At 50.7% G+C, this 22,663-nt stretch overlaps 2 protein-coding genes across 2 annotated transcripts in view; one reads left to right on the top strand and one right to left on the bottom strand.

Moving 5' to 3' along the window:
• The window catches only part of LOC135825737 (dynein axonemal heavy chain 1-like), a 100,324-nt gene that overhangs the window by 7,970 nt on the left and 69,691 nt on the right, over positions 1–22,663 (top strand). The window contains exons 2-15 of the mRNA XM_065338362.1: positions 3,616–3,709; positions 4,031–4,110; positions 4,574–4,662; positions 5,472–5,734; positions 6,364–6,904; positions 7,357–7,514; positions 8,222–8,433; positions 8,873–9,040; positions 9,743–9,873; positions 15,675–15,825; positions 16,291–16,487; positions 17,060–17,285; positions 17,652–17,771; positions 18,170–18,252. Of these exons, the coding sequence (XP_065194434.1) occupies positions 3,616–3,709; positions 4,031–4,110; positions 4,574–4,662; positions 5,472–5,734; positions 6,364–6,904; positions 7,357–7,514; positions 8,222–8,433; positions 8,873–9,040; positions 9,743–9,873; positions 15,675–15,825; positions 16,291–16,487; positions 17,060–17,285; positions 17,652–17,771; positions 18,170–18,252 (2,513 nt within the window). The remainder of the gene's footprint in view (positions 1–3,615; positions 3,710–4,030; positions 4,111–4,573; positions 4,663–5,471; positions 5,735–6,363; positions 6,905–7,356; positions 7,515–8,221; positions 8,434–8,872; positions 9,041–9,742; positions 9,874–15,674; positions 15,826–16,290; positions 16,488–17,059; positions 17,286–17,651; positions 17,772–18,169; positions 18,253–22,663) is intronic.
• Positions 10,366–15,274, bottom strand: LOC135825749 (uncharacterized). The gene is made up of 2 exons (XM_065338372.1): positions 14,571–15,274; positions 10,366–12,404 (listed from the first exon to the last, which is right to left on the bottom strand). Exons 1-2 carry the CDS (start codon positions 15,010–15,012, stop codon positions 11,407–11,409), a joined length of 1,440 nt encoding a protein of 479 aa, XP_065194444.1. The 5' UTR covers positions 15,013–15,274; the 3' UTR covers positions 10,366–11,406.

The following is a 22,663-nucleotide window of genomic DNA, read 5'->3' as shown; positions in this document are numbered from 1 at the left end:
TCTTGCACCGCTGAAGTCCAAGGACGGCAAGCCTAACGGTCTCACCCTGCCACGGCTGGAACTACTTGGCGTGACGATTGGTTCACGGGCAGCCCGATTCTGCAAAGATGAACTCGATCTCCCACTTACCAGCATCACCCTATGGACGGACGCGCGTTGTGTTCTGCATTGGATCAAATCATCCAAGCCACTGTCCGTATTCGTGGCCAACCGTGTGTCAGAGATTCGTACTTGCGGCGAGTTCTTGTCCTTCCGCCATGTTCCTGGAGAGTGCAACCCTGCTGATGTCGCTAGCCGAGGCGGTTTGGTGGCCGATCTTCAGGAGTCATGGTGGCACGGTCCGGACTGGTTACGTACCACATCAGATCACTGGCCAGACGAGGACCTCACACTCTCAGCTGACGAATCCGACCTAGCCAGCAAGGAGGAGCAAGCACCAACGCTTCATACCGCAAGCCTGGTGACTGGTGGCAGCGATCGTGCTACTGACCAACCTAGTCCACACACCATTCCATCTGGTCTCGGCAGCGTGCTTACGAGAGCAAGCAGTTTGAGGAAGGTCCTGAGAATCACTGCTCTGTGCATGAAGTTCCTGAAGAAACTGCGTCCCAACTCACCACGTCTCTCTCAGATCAGCAACAGCTACGGCATCGTGTCACAAGACATACAGGCTGCGCGAGATTGGTGGACTCGAATGGTACAACGCGAGGCCTTCCCTGACATCTTCAAAGCTATCAAGACCAATGCCAAGCACAGTTCAGTTGCTAACCTTGGTGTTGTGATCGACGACAACGGCATACTGCGATGCGCCGGAAGACTGAGCAACGCTGAACTACCAACTAACCAGAAACTACCGAAGCTGCTACCAACGTATCACGCGTTCACGAAGCATGTCATCAGCGAAGTCCATGGACGGCTTCTGCATGCAGGTGTTCGACACACCCTGGCCCAGACAAGGCAAGAGTTCTGGATCATACGTGGCCGTGCTATCGTTCGCCGTATCCTGGATCAGTGCTCGGTTTGCCGAAGACACGAAGGGCGTCCGTTCAAGTTGCCGTCCATGCCCCCATGGCCCAAGGAACGGATTACCAGAGCACTTCCATTCACGTACGTTGGTCTTGACTACCTCGGACCGCTATTGATCCGCACCGGCACGGAGAAAGGCAAGGTATGGATCAACCTAGTAACCTGCCTAACCACACGAGCTGTACACCTGGACATAGTCTCTGGCCTATCTGCAGCAGCCTTCTTGAACAGCATGAGACGGTTCGCAGCGAGACGAGGCAAGCCAAAGTCTATTGTGTGTGACAACGCACCCCAGTTCAAGTTGGTACGCTCTGTCCTGGACGATCATCTGAAGCTGATTCTTGCCAACCCAGACCTGCTATCGTATCTCTCAACGGAGAATATCGAATGGAGCTTCACAACAGAGTTTGCGCCATGGAAGGGCGGTGTGTACGAGAGGCTGGTGAGCATTGTCAAGAGAGCCTTGAGGAAGAGTCTTGGAAGGTGCCTCCTGACTCTAGACCAGCTCGCAACCCTGACAGCCGAAGTGGAAGGCATGATCAATACGAGGCCGCTCACATATGTTGACGACGACGATGTGTCCTCATTCTCACCCCTGACACCGTCACATTTCCTCTGTGGAGGAAGAACGGCAACCGGTTTTCAGACGGACAGCGACGAGGAGGACGGTCCGGAGACACCAGCAGCCAAGGTCACGAGGATGTGGAAACGGCAACAGATACAACTGGATGTAGCATGGAAGGTGTGGGAAGATGAGTACCTCCCTGCTCTGCGCGAAGCATCAATGAGTCAACACCGACAGTCACGGAGTAGCATCTCTCGGACACCAACAGTCGGAGAAGTGGTCGTAATCCAAGAGACCGGCCAGCCACGTGGAAGTTGGAGACTCGGCAGAGTGGTAGAAATCTTACCTGGAGTCGATGGCCAAGTCAGAGCTGTCAAGCTGAAGACGGCTAAATCGAAGGCAGTGTTGTCGAGACCGATCAGCAAGCTCTATCCGCTCGAGCTGCACGTTGTGGATGACGTCGGAGCAGTGGAGGCTGGTGATATGGAACACCGCCCGGCACCGGCGACGGCTATGGAACAGGCAATGGCGGACGAAGCTGCTCCAACCATGTTCCAGCCTAGGCGGGCAAATCGCAAAGCAGCAGAGAAGGCCCGTGAGCGTATCGCAGAGTGGGTAAGATAACTTTCGTTGTCGGGAATGTCATGAATGTCACCACATCATGAAGACTACTTACGATGTCCAACGACGACTCTGATTACCCAGCTGATGGCACGCGTACATTGTGAATCCGAGTATTCCCAATGTCGCCTCCATCTCATCATATAATTATACTCTCCTGCATGTTTGTCTCTGCTGCTCATCACAAACTACTTAAATCTGAACTTGTTTGCTTCTTCTCTGAATGCACTCGTTGCTAGCTGCCGAGATTTGTTTTCTTGTAGTTGCATCATTGCATTCCGCATGATCCGCGCTTGCATGATGCACGCACGCACGCACACACATACGGGGGTGGTTGGCAAGTTTTGATTATGGTTGAAGGTGAAGTTTTTAGAAAGGAAACTGTGGTATGAGAATGAGTCTGATGAGTCTGTCTTCCCCTACCGTTCTCGACAGCGACGTCCATCTCTAAAAAGAACTCCATCTTCGTCGTGAAAAGGCTTGAAATACTCAATATTCAACCGAGATTCGCGGTCTCACCCTTTCTCAGATCGAATCATTTTTTGTTGTAGCAGTTGCAGGGCAGATCCCCGCCACTACTTCAACAGGAGATGGCTCCAAAGCATGCCTGGAACAAGCCATATTGAGGTTGCAAGCCACCCCTCTCAGCAAGAAATTCGAAATTTCAATGGTGGAAGATATACTATGAAGAGAATTTCAAAAAGTATGTTTCGCGGAGCGATCGCTCAACCTACGTCATTCAAACTTTGCAGGATGGTTCGGACGTACATGCTAGGCATGGAACCACAGGAGATGATATCATAGCTGACACACAGAGTCACACACACAGCAGATTCGTGTGCACAGATACTAAATTAGTGGACGTCGTCATCTTCTTCCCGCTGATCTCAATTATACTATGACGTGCTATTTCGCCTGACGTGTATGACACAAAACCCAGGGCCAGATTCTTTACATTTGTACAGGCCGACTTGAAGAAGGTGCTGTAAAAGTTTTGCACAAAAGGTGTCTGCAGTCCCGACTGCATTTAGTCATGTCGTCCTGGTAACAGGACCGGGCAGAGCTATGAGCTTTCCACCACCACCACCGTAATTGGTACTAGCAGTGATCAGTTGAAAACGGGTCCTCCCAGGTGGGTGGATGAAGGAAACGAAGTTATGCATATGTAGGGTGAGGCGCCGATTGGATGATAAAGGAGAGAGAGATTCATGAGATCCATGTACATCGGCACCATGGACACTGACAGGACTGATCATGAGACCGTCCTCCGGTCAGTATTGCAGTGGTTACTAAGGCTTGATGCCATTCATTCATTTGGAAGGGTATTCCCTTTGTCCGATGCCAGAACAAGCATCAGGCTGGCTATGATGTGTCCTGTGCACATTTTCTTATCACTGATCTAGATGCAGACTGTCAAAGAGGATTCTTTTCTTGGACCAACCGAATTCGACCAAGCATTCAGTGCTCAGACGACTGCAGGAGTGCATTGCGTCCCTGGTAAGACACGGCTTTCTGCAAAATGTGCATGTGACCGGTTAGTAGACACATTGGGGTAAGACTGTTTCTGCCCCCCCCCCCCCCGATTCATAGGAGCCTTATGGAGCTGCTCATGATGAATTGCATGTACAGTATGTTGTTTGTTTCAGCTGTACATTGTTGAAGTATTGTTACGACTCGTGGCTTGGAAGTAGGACTAGTCTTTCTTATTGAACGCCACCAGCTACACTGTACATTGTATGCAGACTAAGCATGTTTGAATACCATCTGATCAACAATGCCTACATTGATTGTTGGGATGTTGATGTCTTTCTCTGCCAGCGGACAAATTCAAAGGTCCCTACGATCTTCTGAATGCGATGCGCAAAGGTGGTCCGACAGCAAAGAAAGATGATTTGACGGTAAGGATCATATCTGTAGTTGTAGTGGATTTCAAAACCATAGACGTGGTGATTTTCTTTTGAAGTGGGTAATTTTCTGCATTCCATGGATTGGTTTCCTCCTTACCTCCCATTTCCTGCTATTGATCCTTGATAATAGTCTGTCTCTAGTCAAGTTGGCAAATAATGAACTGTTTGGCTTCATCCCAGGGCCTGGAAGTATGTTATCTCCATCGATCCCTGTCTCAGTCTAGGATGCAGCAGTGCCTATACTGAGAACTGAGAACTGAGATGTCACTGGACTTGTGCTGTTATTGTGCTGATACTTGTTCCGTGGTATGGTGGGAATGGTGGGAATGGTGGGAATGGTGGGAATGGTGGGATGATGTGATTGGTTTTCAGCGCATTCTCCCATTCTCTTGCTAAAGAATTTTGGTTTAGTATTTCATGGCACTAGTTGTACTTTCTTGATCGTTTTATGCAGCCGTTCCCGGAAAGGTCTCGGCAGCCGAAAGTTCAAATCGCCTATGACACCAGGCGCGGCATTATGCCACGCTACGTTCAGATGGAGCGGTAAGCGGGCAAGATCGGTGGAAACACCGACACAGTGTTGTGATACCTTGCAGTCAATCTGATATGAGGCTGACACACTGAATAGGAGGTTGCTGCGGTTGCTAGTGACACCTGGTTCCTTTGCTGCTGCTGCCGCCGCTGCTGCTGCCGCTGTTGCCGCCGCGGCTGATCCTCACTATAGAGCTGATGTTTCACTGCTTTGGAATTTGGTGGCACATTGCTCCCTTGAGATCAGCATAGCATATGCTAGTGAATTCTCGGATATGTTGATATGTTGATGAGAGGACAGTAACTTGGATAGGTAGTGGTTATGGTATCCCCTACTGTAGTGCTGCACCCTGTGCTGATAGGTAGGGCGTGGATAGTTAGGCCCTGGAGAAGACTGAATACGTGTAGCTAGTCAGTTTCAGGGGCGTCCGAAAGAGGTAGAAAGTGGTACGGCTCGACAGTCAGAGGGGGTCCGGGGGAAGTTCTCAAAATACCCCTCTCAGAGGGTCTCCTTGGTACATGGTAGTAGATCTACGAGTCATGGCGCATACATGCCATGCAGTTCCGTAGTCGACAGTCTAGTCACGCCTTACACGGTGCAGTGACCGGACTGGTGCACCGGTGACGGATCGCGGCTCACGGTCACGCGTGGTCATGTACAAACTGGATACCCCCATTTTTTTATACCGGATTTGGATGTTCCGCGTGGACCACCTGGAGCCAAAAGTGGTACGGCTCGAGCCGTACCAGTCGTACCGCTTCCGACGCCCTTGAGTTTACTTAACATCGGTATGCCCATGTCTGTATCTATTTCCTGCTAGGAATCGCCGGCTTTTCCGGGATTATAACATTGAGCAGTTGCTGGCTGAGCGCAATGTGGACATTGACGACCTCAAAGCCGCTGAGAATTGTCACGCGCCACGTGGTCTGCTGAATGCAAAGTCAAAGTATGAGGACAACACTGGATGCTGGGCGTTCGCACCTTACCTGCCACTTCCCATCTTTGACAACACTGATTTTGAGTGTCGAAGCGTCGATGATTGGATGGAGCAAGGAGTGCTTGAAGAGAAATGCTCCGATGGAAGTAAGATGGGTGGCTGGCATTACAATGCTGGCTTAATGATGTTGGCGGAGAAAAGTGCATTGTCGTTTGCATTCTGTATACTTGGTAGACATGGATCTATTGTCTCTTTCCGATCGAATGACAGTAGAAAGATGTTGAAAAGGAGTGAGTAATTGTTGATAGTCATAACATTGCATTTGGTATAGTGTTCCCTGATGTACACTTCACCCAGGTAGTCGGCCCGGTAGTGTGATGCGTCACAGTGTAAAAGTAGTACAGCAGTATCACACATACATACACACAGTGTAGTAGTATGGTGTAGAGTCTAGAGCAGTATCACACATACATACACGCAGTGTAGTAGTATGGTGTAGAGTCTAGAGCAGTATCACACATACATACACGCAGTGTAGTAGTATGGTGTAGAGTCTAGAGCAGTATCACACATACATACACGCAGTGTAGTAGTATGGTGTAGAGTCTAGAGCAGTATCACACATACATACACACAGTGTAGTAGTATGGTGTAGAGTCTAGAGCAGTATCACACATACATACACTCTACATGTCCTGGCAGTACATGTATTACTCAATCCACAGGCAATCCTCATCCTCTTATTGTTCGGTGCACCTTTTTTCTTCTTGTGCAGGTGTGAAGCGTGTACAGCATCCTCTCCCAGCCAAAGCATTTCTGCCGGTGGTCCAGCATCCTAAGGCACCCATCCTGTCGGCTACTAGTCGCATCAGGCCGAAGAAGGGACGCTTCGACCGACCAGTACTGAAAGGCAAAAGCGAGTCGTCTGAGGACACAGCAGCACAACACGCATGGGTTCCTGTAGCCGTGTTCAAGCACCTCGAGCGATATGGGTGCTTTCTTGTTTGCAGAGTCGACAATGCGGGAATACCTCTGGCGGACTGCAGCCTGAAAGCGAGGAAAAATGGAATTGATAAAGATGATCTCCACTACCGCGTTCCGCGCGTCTTGCTGATGTTCGATGCGGAGGATCCTGTCAATTTTGCCAATCGTGTAGCCGATGCTGAGCGAAGGCGTCGCTATTGTGAGGCGATAATCCGCTACAATCTCTACCTGGATTGCTTTCCAACCGAAGGCTTGCTTCCAATTCCCAGCTCATCTCTGAACAGACTTGTTCACTATGTGTCTGATACAGTCAACCTGAAACAAACGCCAAAGTAAGCTGGCATTAGGGTTGGGGGAACATGGGGACGTGGTTGGCAATGTGCCTAGACCATTAGCATTCCAAGTGAGACATTTCATGTTTGATTCCTAGTATGTGAAGGTACCCCCCCCCCCCCCTGGACACAGGAGGCTAATCTGGCATTGAGTATATGTACCTGATTTTGGTTGGGGAGACAAAAGCAATGGAGGAGAGGAGATGGTTATCACCCTCACTATGTCAAGGAAAGTTGCTGCATTGGTTGACCAACCCAGTTAGGGAAATAACTTAATCGTCCTGCTCTGTTGGCTGTGTGTGTGTGTGTGTGTGTGTGTGTGTGTGTGTGTGTGTGTGGGTGGGTGTGCATGCATGTGTGTGCGTGTGCATGCATGTGTGTGCGTGTGCGCGCATGTGCATGCCAGAATACCCGAAGTTGACTATTGTTCTTCTCGCTCCTCCTCCATGCAGGGCTGAAGAGTATTTGACTCGCCTCTGCCGTCAGATCTCTTTGGAGTATCAACGTGCAATGGCAAAGTTACAGTTTGACATTGAAGTGAAACGATCTCCGGACCAGTACCCCTATGTAACTCTGCCAAAGCCAGAGCCTGAAAGAGTGCCGAACACAGGTATGTGTGACTCCAAACCGATGGGATCTGCCGGGTCAGTTCTTGTGATGTGCATTGAACATTCTACTGGTGCAATGGCATGCAAGAGTCAAGTTCAATGTACATCTGTGATTCACTGTCACATAGTGATAGAATGCTTTCTTTCAAGTTGGATGGCAGCTGCTTGGTTGATTCAAGTTGTTGGTAGCTGCTTGGTTGATCAGACTCTGTGGAAGAAAGTCTCAGCCGTGAGCTGGAGAACAGTGGCGACTGTCAGCTGGTGGTAGTGAACTGCTACACTCTACATAGTGCACAAATTGATCTTTGTGGCTACTATCACATCTTGGAATTTTAAAACGTTTTGGCTGTTTGACTGGGAAACATGGAGCAAAAAAACAGTCGTGGGTATGGCTGCGTTTTGTGGACATTACCCAGTACTTGTACCCTGCACAGAGCACAATGCACACCACCGTCAGACTACACACAACAGTGACACAAGCAAATCCCTGGTCCCAACACAAGCTAAATCCCAGTGGCTAGTCAACTCCTATTAAAGTTTGAAATCGTTCTTTTGGACCATGAAAGGTCAATTTGCAGCCAGGAAATTATGGCAGTAAGCTTGTAGTTTCTGTGCTCTAGGAGTAGTCTCAACATGCGTGTGTTAATTGCCTGTGTTACCACCACCACCACCTTCATGTCATGTTCTTTCTTGTGCTTCTTGCTGACAGGGAAAGTCCCCATTCCAGCATTTGACTTTGCAACAGCGTTGCAAGTCCTTAAATTCAAGACACTGTTGATCAGCACCAGTGCACAGAATGTGCTATTTTCGCTGTCGTCAGAGTGCTTTGCAGCCGCTGCATGCAACCTCTTTCAGACCGGCCTTAATAAGACAATGAAACTATTTGACTTCGACCAGATGCAATCGCAGAGCTGCGTACAGGTAAGATTGCCACATTTAAAGAATATTCTAGCTTGCTCTCCTCGTTGTTATAAGGACTCGTGCCAATTTCTTGACCCGGCGCACAGAAATACAATATCCTAAAGGGCAAGTATTTTTTTATATTATCGAAGCTTGGAAAGGTACTGAGTGTGACTAGGAAGTGGCAGGGACAAGAGAACGTGACTAACAACAGAATACTCACACACACAGAAGTGAGGAACACACTGTGTGTATGCTTACTTGACACATGTACACAAAATGGCACAGGCAGTTTTTGGGAAAGTGTTTCACAAGACATTTTGACCGGACGACTTGGTGCTGAACTCGGGGAGGTAGCTGGGAGCGTCACCAAGCCTCATGTGTTGTGCTATTTGTCTGCAACCTCACTCTGACTATCTCTATCTCTCCCTCTCTCATGCTTGCACACATGGCACCTCAGGTGAAGACGTATCTGAGTGAGACATTCTTCATCAATCTGCGCAACGCTATCCGTCACAGTTTGCGTGATGTTGGTAAGGGCTGGTTCAATCCAAAAGAGAAGGACGTGGATGTCTATCTGGGCTCAAAGCTCAAGAAGCTGATGGAAGTAGTCAAGTATGCCATGCAGGTACGTTATTTACTGTGTATAGTTGCCTAACCTAAATATTGAGACCATCTCCAAATTTGTGGATAACAAGCAGCGAGGACTAAACCACTCGTCTGTCATTGTCTTTGCTTTTCCTGGAGGGTGCTTTTGCAGACTTGTGTGACATTATCATGGCGAATCCCGAGCACACTAGCTTCTTCGCAAGCATTTCGTGAATTTAATTCTCACATGTTTTCACACTTGGGACTTAGCAACAGCTACAGGTAGAGAGCCGCACACTTGGAAATAGGAGCCTGATTTCCAAATGAAATGAATTAGTATAACCTGTTGCGAGCCTTTCGTTCGTTTTGGAGCGCAATCAGACCTTTGAAAAAAGGATTTCAGGCTCTGTATTCAGTACTATTCACCCATTGGCTCTGAAGAAACAGCAATGCTCCATTGTTGTCAATACATTGTACTGAATTTGCGCACTCCCTCTGGCGTAAGAAGTGATTGTGCTGTAGTGCCCTGCCTAACAGCTACACATGCAGTTTGATTGCAAGTGGTTGATTTCGGAGCCCATTCAATTCGGGAACAGAAGCTTTTAAGCTCAGCGTATACATGATACTTGCTACTGTACTCACAATCCTTGGCGCATACACACAGTTCTCTGGCATGCCATATTAGTGCCATTATTATATAAGTCGCATCTTGGTCCTATTACTACGTGTGTATGCGCTGCAGGATTCAATTCGCTCCCTTGTCGAGCGGTCACTGAAGGACTTTGTGGGTATGATAACTGACAACTGCCGGGATATTGTCAGTGTTGCATCCAGCTTTGAGTGGATTGGCCCTGTCAATGTCAGCCCATTCGAGTAAGTTACTCCTGCAGCCAAATAAGGATTTGTGCCAATCAGAGAGTGGTAGTATCTAGGGAGACAGCACGAAATCAAAGTGCATGGAACAATGTGTGTTTCAAACCAAAATTTGGAAGTTCTACGTAACCAATGGTCTATGCAACTCACGATCTCGTGGGCACGTGTGTGTTTTGGTATGTAAGACAGTCCAGGGGCGTAGGAAGCAGTTTAATATTGGTGCGGCGAAATCGTGAGAGGGGGTCAGGGGGTCCTCCCCCGGGATTGTTTTTGAACATTGGGCCTAAAAGGCCATATTTTAATGCTACAGAATAATATGAGAAATAAGAATATGCATGCTGATGATACACCGCATTGTCGATGTAAAACATGGTACCTGTACAAGAGTCGACAAGCCATCAACAAGGTTGAAATGTAAAAAATAAAAATTAACGCACTCTCCACATACAGGCATGCACCCGGCTCAGAACACATTGTTTTCTGGTTGGCATATCAGGGATATTGGGCGGAGCAGCTGGCGTGCATGAGAAAGACAGGTCGGCCTGCTCTGCGCAGGAGCTGTGACCCGGTGCACACATAGTGTGTGTGAGAGAGAGACAGACAGGTCGGCCTGCTCTGCGCAGGAGCTGTGACCTGGAGCACACAGAGTGTGAACGAGAGACGGTCGGCCTGCCGTGGGCAGGAGCTGCGACCGGTAGTGATTGAAATGAGCCAGCTGCGGAGATAGACTGCCCTCACCCGATATAAGTATATTGACAAGAGTTGTACTGACACTGTTATTGAGGAAATTATGGTGACAGTGACGGAGAGATAGTGATCCCCAGTCGAATGGGGTTGGGAGGGAAGGGGAAATTGACACTGACGGACAAACCAGTGAACAGTCAAGTCGTCAGAAAGCAAAAGTGACAAAGGAGTCTCTCTTTTCTCCTTCTCTCTCTCTAAAGCAAGATTTGGAATGCATGCGTGGGAGAGTGGCGCGCGTTGCGCATGCGCCTGTATAGCAATGACATCATAATCAGATGCATGATCATCAGACTAAGTATGAGTGGTAGATGTTCCATGTTCGTTAACAGGGCTTAGCGCACACGCTAAACCACCATTAACGCACTCTCCACATACAGGCATGCACCCGGCTCAGAACACATTGTTTTCTGGTTGGCATATCAGGGATATTGGGCGGAGCAGCTGGCGTGCATGAGAAAGACAGGTCGGCCTGCTCTGCGCAGGAGCTGTGACCCGGTGCACACATAGTGTGTGTGAGAGAGAGACAGACAGGTCGGCCTGCTCTGCGCAGGAGCTGTGACCTGGAGCACACAGAGTGTGAACGAGAGACGGTCGGCCTGCCGTGGGCAGGAGCTGCGACCGGTAGTGATTGAAATGAGCCAGCTGCGGAGATAGACTGCCCGTTCCCAATATCCCCTATATGGCATGAGAGTAATAATGAAATACGACTGGTGTATTGTGCTGTGCTGACAGCAGCAATGTAAAGCTAAAGCTAAGCAGTTCAGGCATGATGTGGTCACTAACCCGCAGCTACCATTGATGATTTTGAACTGCAGCTAATTGACGTGACACTCGCAGGGTGTCAGCTGTAGCAGCCCGGATGTAGCGGTGGACCGCATCACTGCGCCATCTACCCATGATACGGATGATGTGTTCGGGGACACCTGCCATGGCCGCTGATGTTGCGGCGCCAATCCGGAAAGAGTGACTGGCATATGCACTCGGGTCCGTGACCCCACAGAGTGGCAGCAGGTTGCGCAGTTCAGAGGACACTGCATTTCTTGTAAGCGGCTGGCCATTAGCATAAGTGAACAGATGGTCGCCGCCGGGGCGAAACGCCAGGTAGTTTGCCATGGCCTGCACTGGGCAGATCAGTGCGTCCGTGCTGGCTCCAACCAATACTGTGTGGCCCGTGCTGTCGGGGTCCGTCTTAGATGAGCGCACGTTTACCGATAACGACCGCTGGTCAGTACTGATCGTCACATCACATCGCCTCAGGCCAGCAGTCAGTTCTCCACAACGGAAGAACCCATGAAACGCCAAGGAAAAAGCTGCCCTTAGCATGGCCTTGTCGTGAGGGTGCCGCATGCGTGGAACGGCAACATGCCGGCAGATCTCCCTGAGAAGTGGAGTGGTTATCGGCAGACGATGACGCTGTGTCGATGACGACCTGTCGATGCCCCGCAGGACCCTAGCGAGGAGAGTTGTTGGGCCCGACGGGTAAGCAAAGCCAAGTTCCACATGAAGGTTGCGGATTGCCGACATGTAGACACGGACAGATCGAGGCTGAAGAGTCCTGAACAACTCGGCAGCAAAATAGCACAAAGTAAAGTCGTCGCCCGGCAATGGGTTGCAGGCATGCACTTGGCAGAACTGGAAGTAGCGGGTCTCGGCGGTAGAATACGTCCGGCGGGAGGATGGTGCTATTGCCAGTGCTGCTAGCTGTAGCACGGAGTCTGTCAACGGAGAGTTGGCAAGACTGGCTGATCTGGCTCGGCTGCCGCTTCCGGGGCCTGGTGCCTGAATACCTGCAGCAAATTGCGAGACAATGCATCGGCGACAGTGTTAGTGACACCAGGAATGTGGACAGCTGACACCAAGAAGTCATGTTCAATACACAGCAGATACAATGCCCGGATAAGTGTCATGACTGGCGGTGAACGGCAGGTACCGGAGCGTATACAGTCCACCACGGCCTTGTTGTCACACTGAAACTGAATGCGTCGCCTGCTCCACTCCGAACCCCAGGTCGCGCAGGCAACTATGATAGCATACATTTCTTTGAACTCAATGTTCTCGTTCTCGTTCTGGGCTGTCCACTCTCCTCTCAGCCACCGGCCGTTGTAGAAGGCACCATAACCGTGAGTGCCGCTGGCATCAGTCTGTAGTTGCATGTCGGGGGCTGGCGTCCACTCATCCACCAGGAAGAATGACTTCCCATTCCATATGGTCAGGGCCTCTGCCCACCACAACAGGTCTGCCATTGCCGATGCCGAAATGCGTAGCCATTGGTGCAATGGTGTTGATCGAGTTGCTCTGTCCAGGTCGTACAGGCGTCTCAGGAATGTGCGACCAGCTGGTACAGCTCTGGACGCGAACGAGAGTTTGCCCAATACGGAGGCGAGGTCGCGTTTCTGAACCCGGCCGGATTGGACGAGGGCCGACACGGTGGTAGATAGCTTAGTCAGCTCTGAGGGTGGAAGGCGGATCTCCAGAGCCATTGTGTCCAGCTCTAAGCCCAGGAAGGTGAGAACCGTAGAGGGGCCGTCAACCTTCTCAGGTGCAACTGGGACCTGTAAATATGCAAACAGGTCGAGCAGTAGTGACTTCTGGTGCTGGGCAAGAGGAAGACTGGGAGGCGATACATTCAGGAAGTCATCCAGATAATGAATGAGATGGGGAAGGCGGCATGTGTCCTCCAGAACCCAATGAAGGGCAGATGCAAACTTGTCAAATATGTACGGAGCTGACCGAAGGCCGAACGGGAGGACTTTTTCGAAATAGTAACGACCATCCCAAGAGATACCCAACAAGTGCCAGTCAGAGGGGGCAACAGGGCATAATCGGAAGGCGTTTCGAATGTCCACTTTGGTCAGGTGGCAACCACGGCCGAACTTCATGATATAGGAGATAGCCGAATCGACAGTGTCATACTCCAAGCTGAATGACTCCCGGGAAATACCATCATTGACACTGCGGCCAGTGGGGGAGGATAGGTCATGGATGAGGCGAAATTTGCCATTGGATTTTGGGATCAGGCCCAAACCCGAGGTTTGAAACAGCTGATATGGCGGCTCAGCAAACGGACCAGCTGTTTCCCCAGCATCGCAACAAGACTGTAGGTACAGGGTGACAAATTGTTTATTGCAGAGACTAGACGGATGATTGACAGATTGAATGCATGATACCAGAGGAGTGGTGTGACCAATCGAGAAGCCGTTAAACATGCCAGCACATACATAATCACGAAACAGGGCATCAGGGTGAGCAGCTAGCAGTGCAGTTAGCCGAGGCACATTGACTGGAGTGACGACGTCACTGGGAAGACTGAGAGGCCGCTCGGGTGCAAGTCTTCTTTGGGTGTTTGCCGCGGCATGACAGACAGACATGGGCCCGTATGCAGGACGGGTATGTGCAGGCGCCGTTGTTGTAATTCCGGCAGATCTGGCGGCCATCGTGACGAGGAGCTGGGCTGGTGGCTGACTGGCTCCCGCCTGCGTGCTGCGCAAGAGGGAGCCCTCCACGAAAGGGGCAATGCGGGGCTGGAGATGGGTGCACGAGAGAACAACGCGAGCAGATAGGGCGCCCGCGGCTCGTGAAGCAGGACTGCCAGAGGTTAGGGTCCAGTTGCCGCCAGGAATACAGGTGCGGCATGGCAGCAAGACCAGCACGGAAACGACGGTCATAGGTCACCCACGCGTCGGTCAGATAATTGTTGTTGGCCTCGATGATGTTGGCTTGGTACGCCAGCAAATCTGGAGCTTGGTCCGGCGACGCATCGACCAGGACTCTGGTGAACAAGGTGAAGGCCTCTAACCACGTCGCCAAGTCATGGACTCGGCGCTTGGAGGGCTGGGGAGTGGACGAGCTCTGCACCAGCTCAACGGACCTGCCGTTCACCAACGACAACTGCAGGACATCACTACTGCCGGACATGGCTTCAGGCAACAAGTCCCCAAATTCGACAAACTCACCTCGTGTGATACGTTCCCGTAGCCGTGGAGGGATGACGGGGAGTCCTGGAGAGCCGGCTGCGCAAGCCAAGTGCATCGGGGAAGGCTGCCCCAGCGGGAGAGGAGCTGATGCTGGTGCTGGTGCTGGTGCGGCAATGGGCGAGGTGGTAGGGGCGACGACGTTGGATTCCAAGCGCTCCACGCGCTCCAGGAGGGGCTGGATAACACCAGTCAGGTCGCTCAGGGTGAGAGGAGCTGGTTGTGACGGCGCAGGAGAAGTCACCTGGTCCGCATTGGCTGAAATGTGCCCATGAGCATGGATCACACGGGACCTCGCTCTCCGATGGACTTGAGAATTCGCAGAATTCACAGCCCGCTGCGGATACGGGTATAGAGCTGGGGGACCGTCAGCGTCAGTGCCAGCAGCGCTTGCACCCCGTGAGGTGCTCCGTGTTCTTGGCATGTCCGTTGAAAAATGTAGGAAATTGACACTGACGGACAAACCAGTGAACAGTCAAGTCGTCAGAAAGCAAAAGTGACAAAGGAGTCTCTCTTTTCTCCTTCTCTCTCTCTAAAGCAAGATTTGGAATGCATGCGTGGGAGAGTGGCGCGCGTTGCGCATGCGCCTGTATAGCAATGACATCATAATCAGATGCATGATCATCAGACTAAGTATGAGTGGTAGATGTTCCATGTTCGTTAACAGGGCTTAGCGCACACGCTAAACCACCATAAAAATCGAAAATTATTGGTCCGGCGACCGCCGGGCCTGCCGGACCGATTCCTACGCCCATGCAGTCTGAAGATGCTCCCAGGTCCAAAGTCCACTATGCAGCAAAGAGAGCAACATTGTGCAACATTGTGCAACATTGTGCAACATTGTGCAACATTGTGCAACATTGTGCAACATTGTGCAACATTGTGCAACATTGTGCAACATTGTGCAACATTGTGCAACATTGTGATGGTCGAGAGCTTTCAAATAAGTGGGATATATGTATTCAGAGTGGCACACCCATGTTGGTGATGGCATTCACTGTGCGCCTCCAAAAGTGGTACTATTGACGTAGGTGGGTATGTCCGGTTTGCCTAGTTATTCTCGGTTTGTCACTGTTTCTTTGGCAGGTCGTCATGCACACCACTGTTTGGCCTTGAGATGACCATATCCAAGTCCGGCATTGGCTTCAGTACTCCTCTCAATAGCATTGTGCCTTGTCTGCTTGCAATATTCAAGAAGGCCTTTGAATGCACCAAGAAAGTGGGAAACCTTGAGCCGGTAAGGACTCGCTGAAGGCTATAGTAAGGCCGAACACCAGCAGAATTAACCAATATCACTGAGATGTCTGCCTTCAGCCAACCGTTGTAGGAGCTCTGCTGTTCTAGTGGTCGTATATAGGTGGAGGGGGGGGGGGGGTATGACAGCCGCTGTGTGGACTTGGAAAAGTCACTTGTCTTACACTGCTTTAGTTTAGCCAGCCGCCAGCCAAAATAAAGTGAAGTGTTGCCTGTTTCAATAGCATGAGCCAGGTAGTCCATACCTGGCATCCTTCACACACTGTGCTTTACACACTGTGCTTTATGTATTGCTGTGTGTTTAACCCTGTGTTTGCTTCTGTTGTGCGTGCGTGCGTGCGTGTGTGTGTGTGCATGCGTGCGTGTGCGTGTGTGCGTGTGTGGGTGTGCATGCGTGCATGCATGCGTGTGTGGGTGTGCGTGTGTGCGTGTGTGCGTGTCACTGTAGTTGATCCTGGAATACCTGTTCTGGAAAGGCGGTGTAGCACCATTGGAGACCGTCGGAGAGGACGAGCCTCCTGTCGTTGCTCTGCGTGAGCACTTGGTACACTGCATAGAACAGGCTTTGGTTCCGCTACATGCCCTGGCCCGGCGCTTTGAAGAACACATGATGCTGTTCAATACCGAGGTCCAGCCCTATCTCGAGTAAGATTTGCCTGGCAGTCCCTTAGTTCACGCTGGCTTATAGGTCCTGGTGTGATCACGTAGACGATTATTTCCAGTACAGTCGCAGCATTGGCTTACCAGTCAATTTACCTGAATGGTCAACACTGCCTTTTGAGCATACAGGGTAGCTGAATGCTGGATCTCGAACAGAGTCTTCTATTGAACTTGTGATGCCTTGTACTGTTGCCCCTTTTCTCATGCTTAGCAGTTCATTGGGACCATGTGTTCAAACTTCCTTTTCCGGCTATTGGAGATCTGGTGCTTATGAGCTCAATGCTTGTCTGAATGTATTTGGCAAATCTCGGCTGTTCGACTAAACATGTCACTGCCCGCCCACGACAGTAGTGTCCGAAGATCAAACAATGCTGTTTGGCTGTATTTAAGCATGGGCTAATTCCCTAGTTTCAGATTTCTCAGTTACAGAGAGCCACCATCAGCCACTTTGGCACCACAAACATTCATTTTTAATCATCAATATACATGTATCACGATCCTAAACCAAACACCTTCCTGTGCTGTTCTGTTTCTCTGAATTTGCTACTATTGAGCAGAGGTTTCAAGGCGACCGAACGTACACCTGAGCAGATTAGAGTGGAGATATCCAAGCACATCGCGGCTCGCAAGGAGTTGGAAGACACGTTACCTATGCAGCTTCACATCGGTCCGTTTGCTCTAGGCTGTGAGGCCATTCGCAATATTTTGATCAAACGGCGTTCTGATCTTGCTCATGGCCTCTTGGACTTCTTGGTTGCCAAGCTCAGAGAGCAGTCTGATGAGGTATGATCCAGCCTGTAAATGATATCATTAGAAGGTCTAGTGCTGCCGTAGTTACAGAACACTGCTTCAACTTGATTGAAAAAGGCTAGAATAAAAGCAGTTTGCCTGAACTTTAGGAAACGTCTGCTAAGGGAAAGTCGCTGTATTACAGCAAGCTATGTACTATGTTACCAAGTGTGTTGACTGGCAATGCAAGTGACATGATCTGTAGAGAAGTGTCCGTGATCAGCTAGAGTATTGCCTGTGCATAGTAAATATTGACACGAGAACCAAACCGATATGGTGACACCTCGGATATTTCATGTAAAGTAGTAGACACACACACACACCTAAGTGGTATTCCTGTTGTGTTCCTCTCTTCTAAAGGTTTGCAATGAATTCCAGAAGTTATCCTTCAAGCTCTTCACTAAGCCCAACAGCATTGAGGAGCTGATGGAACAGAAGGAGTTCATGAAGACCATTCCCGATGCCGTCGCTGCTCAAATGGTAAGACCGCGGGGAAGCCCTGGTAGAGCTGCACTCAAGTAGGGTTCATGATGATGATGATGGTAATGATGATGATGTACATGTAGTAGTAATAGTTAAATGGCCTGGAAGTTGTTGTTTGTTGTGCTTTTATTTATAGTCGTTCAACCAAACAGGAAATGGAAGTGCATCGGTATGAATCACAAGCTTTCCTTGTTGCCTTCTGTCCGCCTCTAGTTGCCTCTAGTCGCCTCTAGTCGCCTCTAGTTGAGCACTGCTCTGTGCTGCTGTCCAGATTTTGTCACATAAAATCCTGTATGTGATATGTATGTGATAATCCTGTATGTGTGTGTGTATGTGATATGCTGAGTGTTTGCTGTTGCACTGGCATCTTCTTTGAACTGGTTGCTTGGCTTCAGGACGATGTTAACCGTCTCAACCAAGATTATGATGTCTTTGATGAGTTCTTGTACAATCTTAATGATGATGACTTCATTTCGCGGTAAGTGCTTTAAAATCGGTTGTGGCAACAAACGCGATTAGGCCGGCTGCAGGGACGCCGTAATGTCGCACTTGCTCCAGCACCATTCAAACAATTCCCTTTGGCAGTTCACGGCACGAACTTCAACAAAGCCCCGTGAATGCGTACCAGGGGAAAGCTAGACAGCATGTCTCTAGACATCAATAGGCATCGTATGAAAAGCCAGTCAATAGCACTAAAGAGCGAAAGCCTTTGTCACGGTTCGGTTTCACTCGCGCACTGGGCCCGAGCTGGCAGCACAAACGCCGGACGCGAGCTGGCAGCACAAACAAACGCCGTACTCACACGAGACCGTTGGGCCAACGGATGGCCACAGCCATCAAAAACAGGAACAAACCCATCCACGGCTCTTTCTCTTGCTAGCTGTGCTGCTGCGTGCATCCAACTGTTTTGCAATTTCTGCGGCTTCACGTGCAGCCCGGCTAGCTCAGTCGGTAGAGCATGAGACTCTTAATCTCAGGGTCGTGGGGGTTAGGCCAATCCTCCGGCCCCACATGGCAGCTATGCGCAACGCCCTGATTAGGTCTAATCTCAACGCTACCGACCGAGCCATGGCATGGGCAGCCATTTGCCTGGGCTTCTTCGCCTGTCTCCGGGCAAGCGAATACACTTCCACAACCGCCACAACCATGTCAGACGGGGGCCTCCGAACAAATGACCTCTCCGTCACGCCGCAGGCCATACAGGTCACAATCAAGAAGTCCAAGACCGACCAACTCGGCAAGGGTCACTCCGTCCGGCTCACAACCACCAACTCAACGGTTTGCCCGGTCAGAGCCATGCATACCTATCTCTCCAGACGCGCCAACCTGCCCAATAGACCACTGGTCATCGAAAGCTGTGGCAATTTCCTGGCTGCACAAAGACTCACACGTCTAATCCGTCAGCTCCTGAGCAGCCCAGGGTACCCACCGAACCAGTGTCCACTGCACGGCCTCAGAGCCGGACCCGCAACCACAGGAGCATTGAGCGGCTTCACCGAATCCGAGATCATGAAACTCGGCAGATGGCAAAGTGCCTGCTACAAGCACTATGTCCGCTGTGGAAAGTAACTGTTCACCGTCCGCAGGCGCGCAAGCGCGCACAGCCACATACACGCACCCGCATACACATACACACGCACGCACGCACGCGCACACCCACATGCATGCACACACGCATGCGTACGCGCACCCGCACTCTGACACCGTGCAAGCATGCACGCATGCACACACGCTGCGCACCCGCTGGTACGCCCACTCGCAGACGCACGCACTCACGCTCTAGCACTGACTGTGCACGCACGCTTCTGATACTTATGAGAAGCTATCTGCTCCACTTAGTTGCGGTGCTATTGCTCTCACCTACGGCACCATGCCACCCATAGCTTTTGCGACTGCATGCGATTCAAACCCTTATCAGTGTCACTAAGGGAATACAAACATACGAATGGCATGCATTCGAACTACATGCATGTAGCTGAAGCGCTTGAATACCATACTAAGGTCATTCAGCTAACCAACGCGGAATTTGGGGGCATTCGGCGGCTTGGTCTGATTCCTAGCTTGTTGGTACCCGGCCTGAGATTTCAAAGGTTGCTATGACAACGTGCAGTCATGCGCAGGGCCACCCAACATGCATTTGGGGGCCCAGGAAAGACAGAAACACGTTGCTAGGCAACAGCAAAAGCGCTTGGCGAGTATCACGCTACTCATGCAGCGCGCACATTGGCGTAAGGGATCACGCTACCCTTGTGCTGCGTAGGGTATCACGCTACCCTTGTGCTGCGTAGGGTATCACGCTACCCTTGTGCTGCGTAGGGTATCACGCTACCCTTGTGCTGCGTAGGGTATCACGCTACCCTTGTGCTGCGTAGGGTATCACGTTACCCTTGTGCTGCGTAGGGTATCACGCTACCCTTGTACTGCGGGGTACCACATTGCCCATCGCTGGAATCAGACCCGCGCCCGGATACCTTGCGCTGGCGCAAGCGCGCACAGCCACACCCACATACACGCACCCGCATACACACGCACGCACACCCCCACGCATGCACACACATATGCATGGACGCGTACGCGCACCCGCAGTCTGACACCGCGCAAGCACGCATGCAGGTACACACGCGGCGCACACGCTGGTACGCCCATTCGCGGACGTATGCACTCACGTTCTAGCACTGACTGTGCACGCACGCCTCTGATACTTATGATAAGTTACCTGCACCCTCAGTTGCTGTGCTATAGCTCCCACCTAAGGCATCATGCCACCCATTGCTTTTGCCGACTACATGCGATTCAAACCCTTATCAGTGTCACTAAGGGAAAACAACGATACGAATGGCACGCATTTGAACTACGTACATGTAGCTGAAGCGCTTGAATACCACACTAAGGTCATTCGGCTGACCAACGCAGAATTTGGGGGCATTCGGCGGCTTGGTCTGATTCCTAGCTTGTTGGTAACCGGCTTGAGATTTCCAAGGTTGCTATGACAACGTGCAGTCATGCGCAGGGCCACCCAACATGCATTTGCGGCCCAGGAAAGACAGAAACGCGTTGCTAGGCAACAGTAAAAGCGCTCGGCGAGTATCACGCTACTCATGCAGCATGCACGTTGGCTTAGGGTATCACGCTACCCTTGCGCTGCGGGGTACCACATTGTCCCTCGCTGGAATCAGACCCGCGCCCCGGATACCTTGCGCTGGTCTCCTGACGGCCAAAGTCAACCAACTTGTGCGCTGTGACTGGGGTTGTGCATGTATTAGCAACATAATGTGGCCCAGGTCGGCAGACTTTCAATTAGCCAAGCGAGCTACTCAGGCCAGGGTGCATGATCACTATTCGCAGCACTTATCGTCCATGCAGCAGTCGGGTTAATACCGGTATGTGAATGCTTCCAATTGCTTATTTGCCGTGTTGTGCGTTCTCTTGGAGCTCCTGGTCATGGTGGCTGCTACTAAGGCACAGTACTCGCTACTGTCATGACCCGGATCAGACTCGTCGTGAAAGCGACCATGCATTGAGTTCAGCAGCCAAAAGCTGGGCTCCGAAATATTCTAGAGTTCTGTAAGAACCATGATTAGTCCTACGAAGGATTTGGCACTTTCGTTAGTTGAGCAATCATGGCTTACAACTCGTGGCCTCGAGTCACAAGTGTTATCGTACGGCGGCTACACCTTCAGTACAAGTCGTCAGCATTGTACTCACTACACTGTTGAGCTTGAGGGGACCCTGCTTAGTCCTGCAAGGGAGCTGATACCTTTGTTAGTCGAGCAAGCATGGCACCTCTTCTCGCGTCGTACGACGTAAAGGGTCCTGTAAGTGCTTCGCGCACTGCGGACTCCGTTATCCCTTTTTGAGGTCACGGCTTGACCGTGCAGCGCCCTACGGGGTAATGAGAGGGAAGAGCCTACGCGTATACGGGGCAGAAGATGAAGGGTGACCCAATCAAGACACCGTACGAAGGCGGCGCGCTCTAGCTGCGGCAACATCCGTCAGCGTACTCCAGGCTCCGTCGCACGATCGCCGTACGAATAACCTCGGACATCACGCATAGTTGTAACTCTTTCATGTAATGTGGGTGAGCGAGCTCCCCGTATTGATTGATCATTCTTTGTACTATATTCTAGTTTGGCTGATTGCACATATTGCACCACTGTTTGTAATATAGAAATAATCCTTACGCATTCTTGCCACTGTATACTTTTGATCACATAATGTAGCATATATAAGGAGCTGTTTTGTTAACATTCATCCTCGATTCTCGGGGAGCTCACTACTCCTCTCGATTCTGAGAGAGTCACTCCGACTCTCTCCTGCTTTAGTCTTTTGACTCTACACACTTGATCTTTCGATCTAGTACTGCAATGGTTCAAATAAACACTGTTCAAGTGGAATTAGAAACCTGTCGTTCTATGTGAGCTAGCAACTTGGATGGCGACTATATTGGTCGTCTACCTGGGTAGCCACTAGACTGATCTAAGCCAAGTCACAAACCCGCCGAGCGCGGCCATGACATTTGGTGCTGTGACCAGGATCCAAGTTGCGTCTTGCTGTTGCTCCGGCAGAGTAGTCGTAACTCGGTGTGCACTGGTCCATGCTGAACTCTGAGCTCTTGTTTACTCGAGCACGCAGAGGTGTGAATTTGATGTCGATTTCACGAGGCTGCATGCAGTTCTCAAGTGGATTCGGAAGCGAACTGTTTTGTTCTGTTCTGGCCTTGGTCCGTTCAGTTGAACACTCTGTCTGAGTGCGTGCACATGGAACGTAGACTCGTTCTGTTCTGTATACATGTAGCTGTTGCTATCAGTTGGCGTGCCAACTAATTACTTACTTGCTCCGGAAGACCTGGCGAAAGTCGGTCATGCCGCTGACAAGAGTTTCGACTCCTG

Source organism: Sycon ciliatum, chromosome 1 (assembly GCF_964019385.1).
Source record: "Sycon ciliatum chromosome 1, ocSycCili1.1, whole genome shotgun sequence".
Lineage (NCBI taxonomy): Eukaryota > Metazoa > Porifera > Calcarea > Leucosolenida > Sycettidae > Sycon > Sycon ciliatum.
The sequence above is the reverse complement of the archived record's forward strand: the minus strand, read 5'-3'. Positions and strand labels throughout refer to the sequence as shown.

Coding starts and splice junctions, on each gene's coding strand:
- LOC135825749 (XM_065338372.1), bottom strand. CDS start 15,012: ATGCCAAGAACACGGAGCACCTCACGGGGTGCAAGCGCTGCTGGCACT. Junction 12,405..14,570: donor ACGGGAACGTATCACACGAG/GTGAGTTTGTCG, acceptor AATTTGCTGCAG/GTATTCAGGCACCAGGCCCC.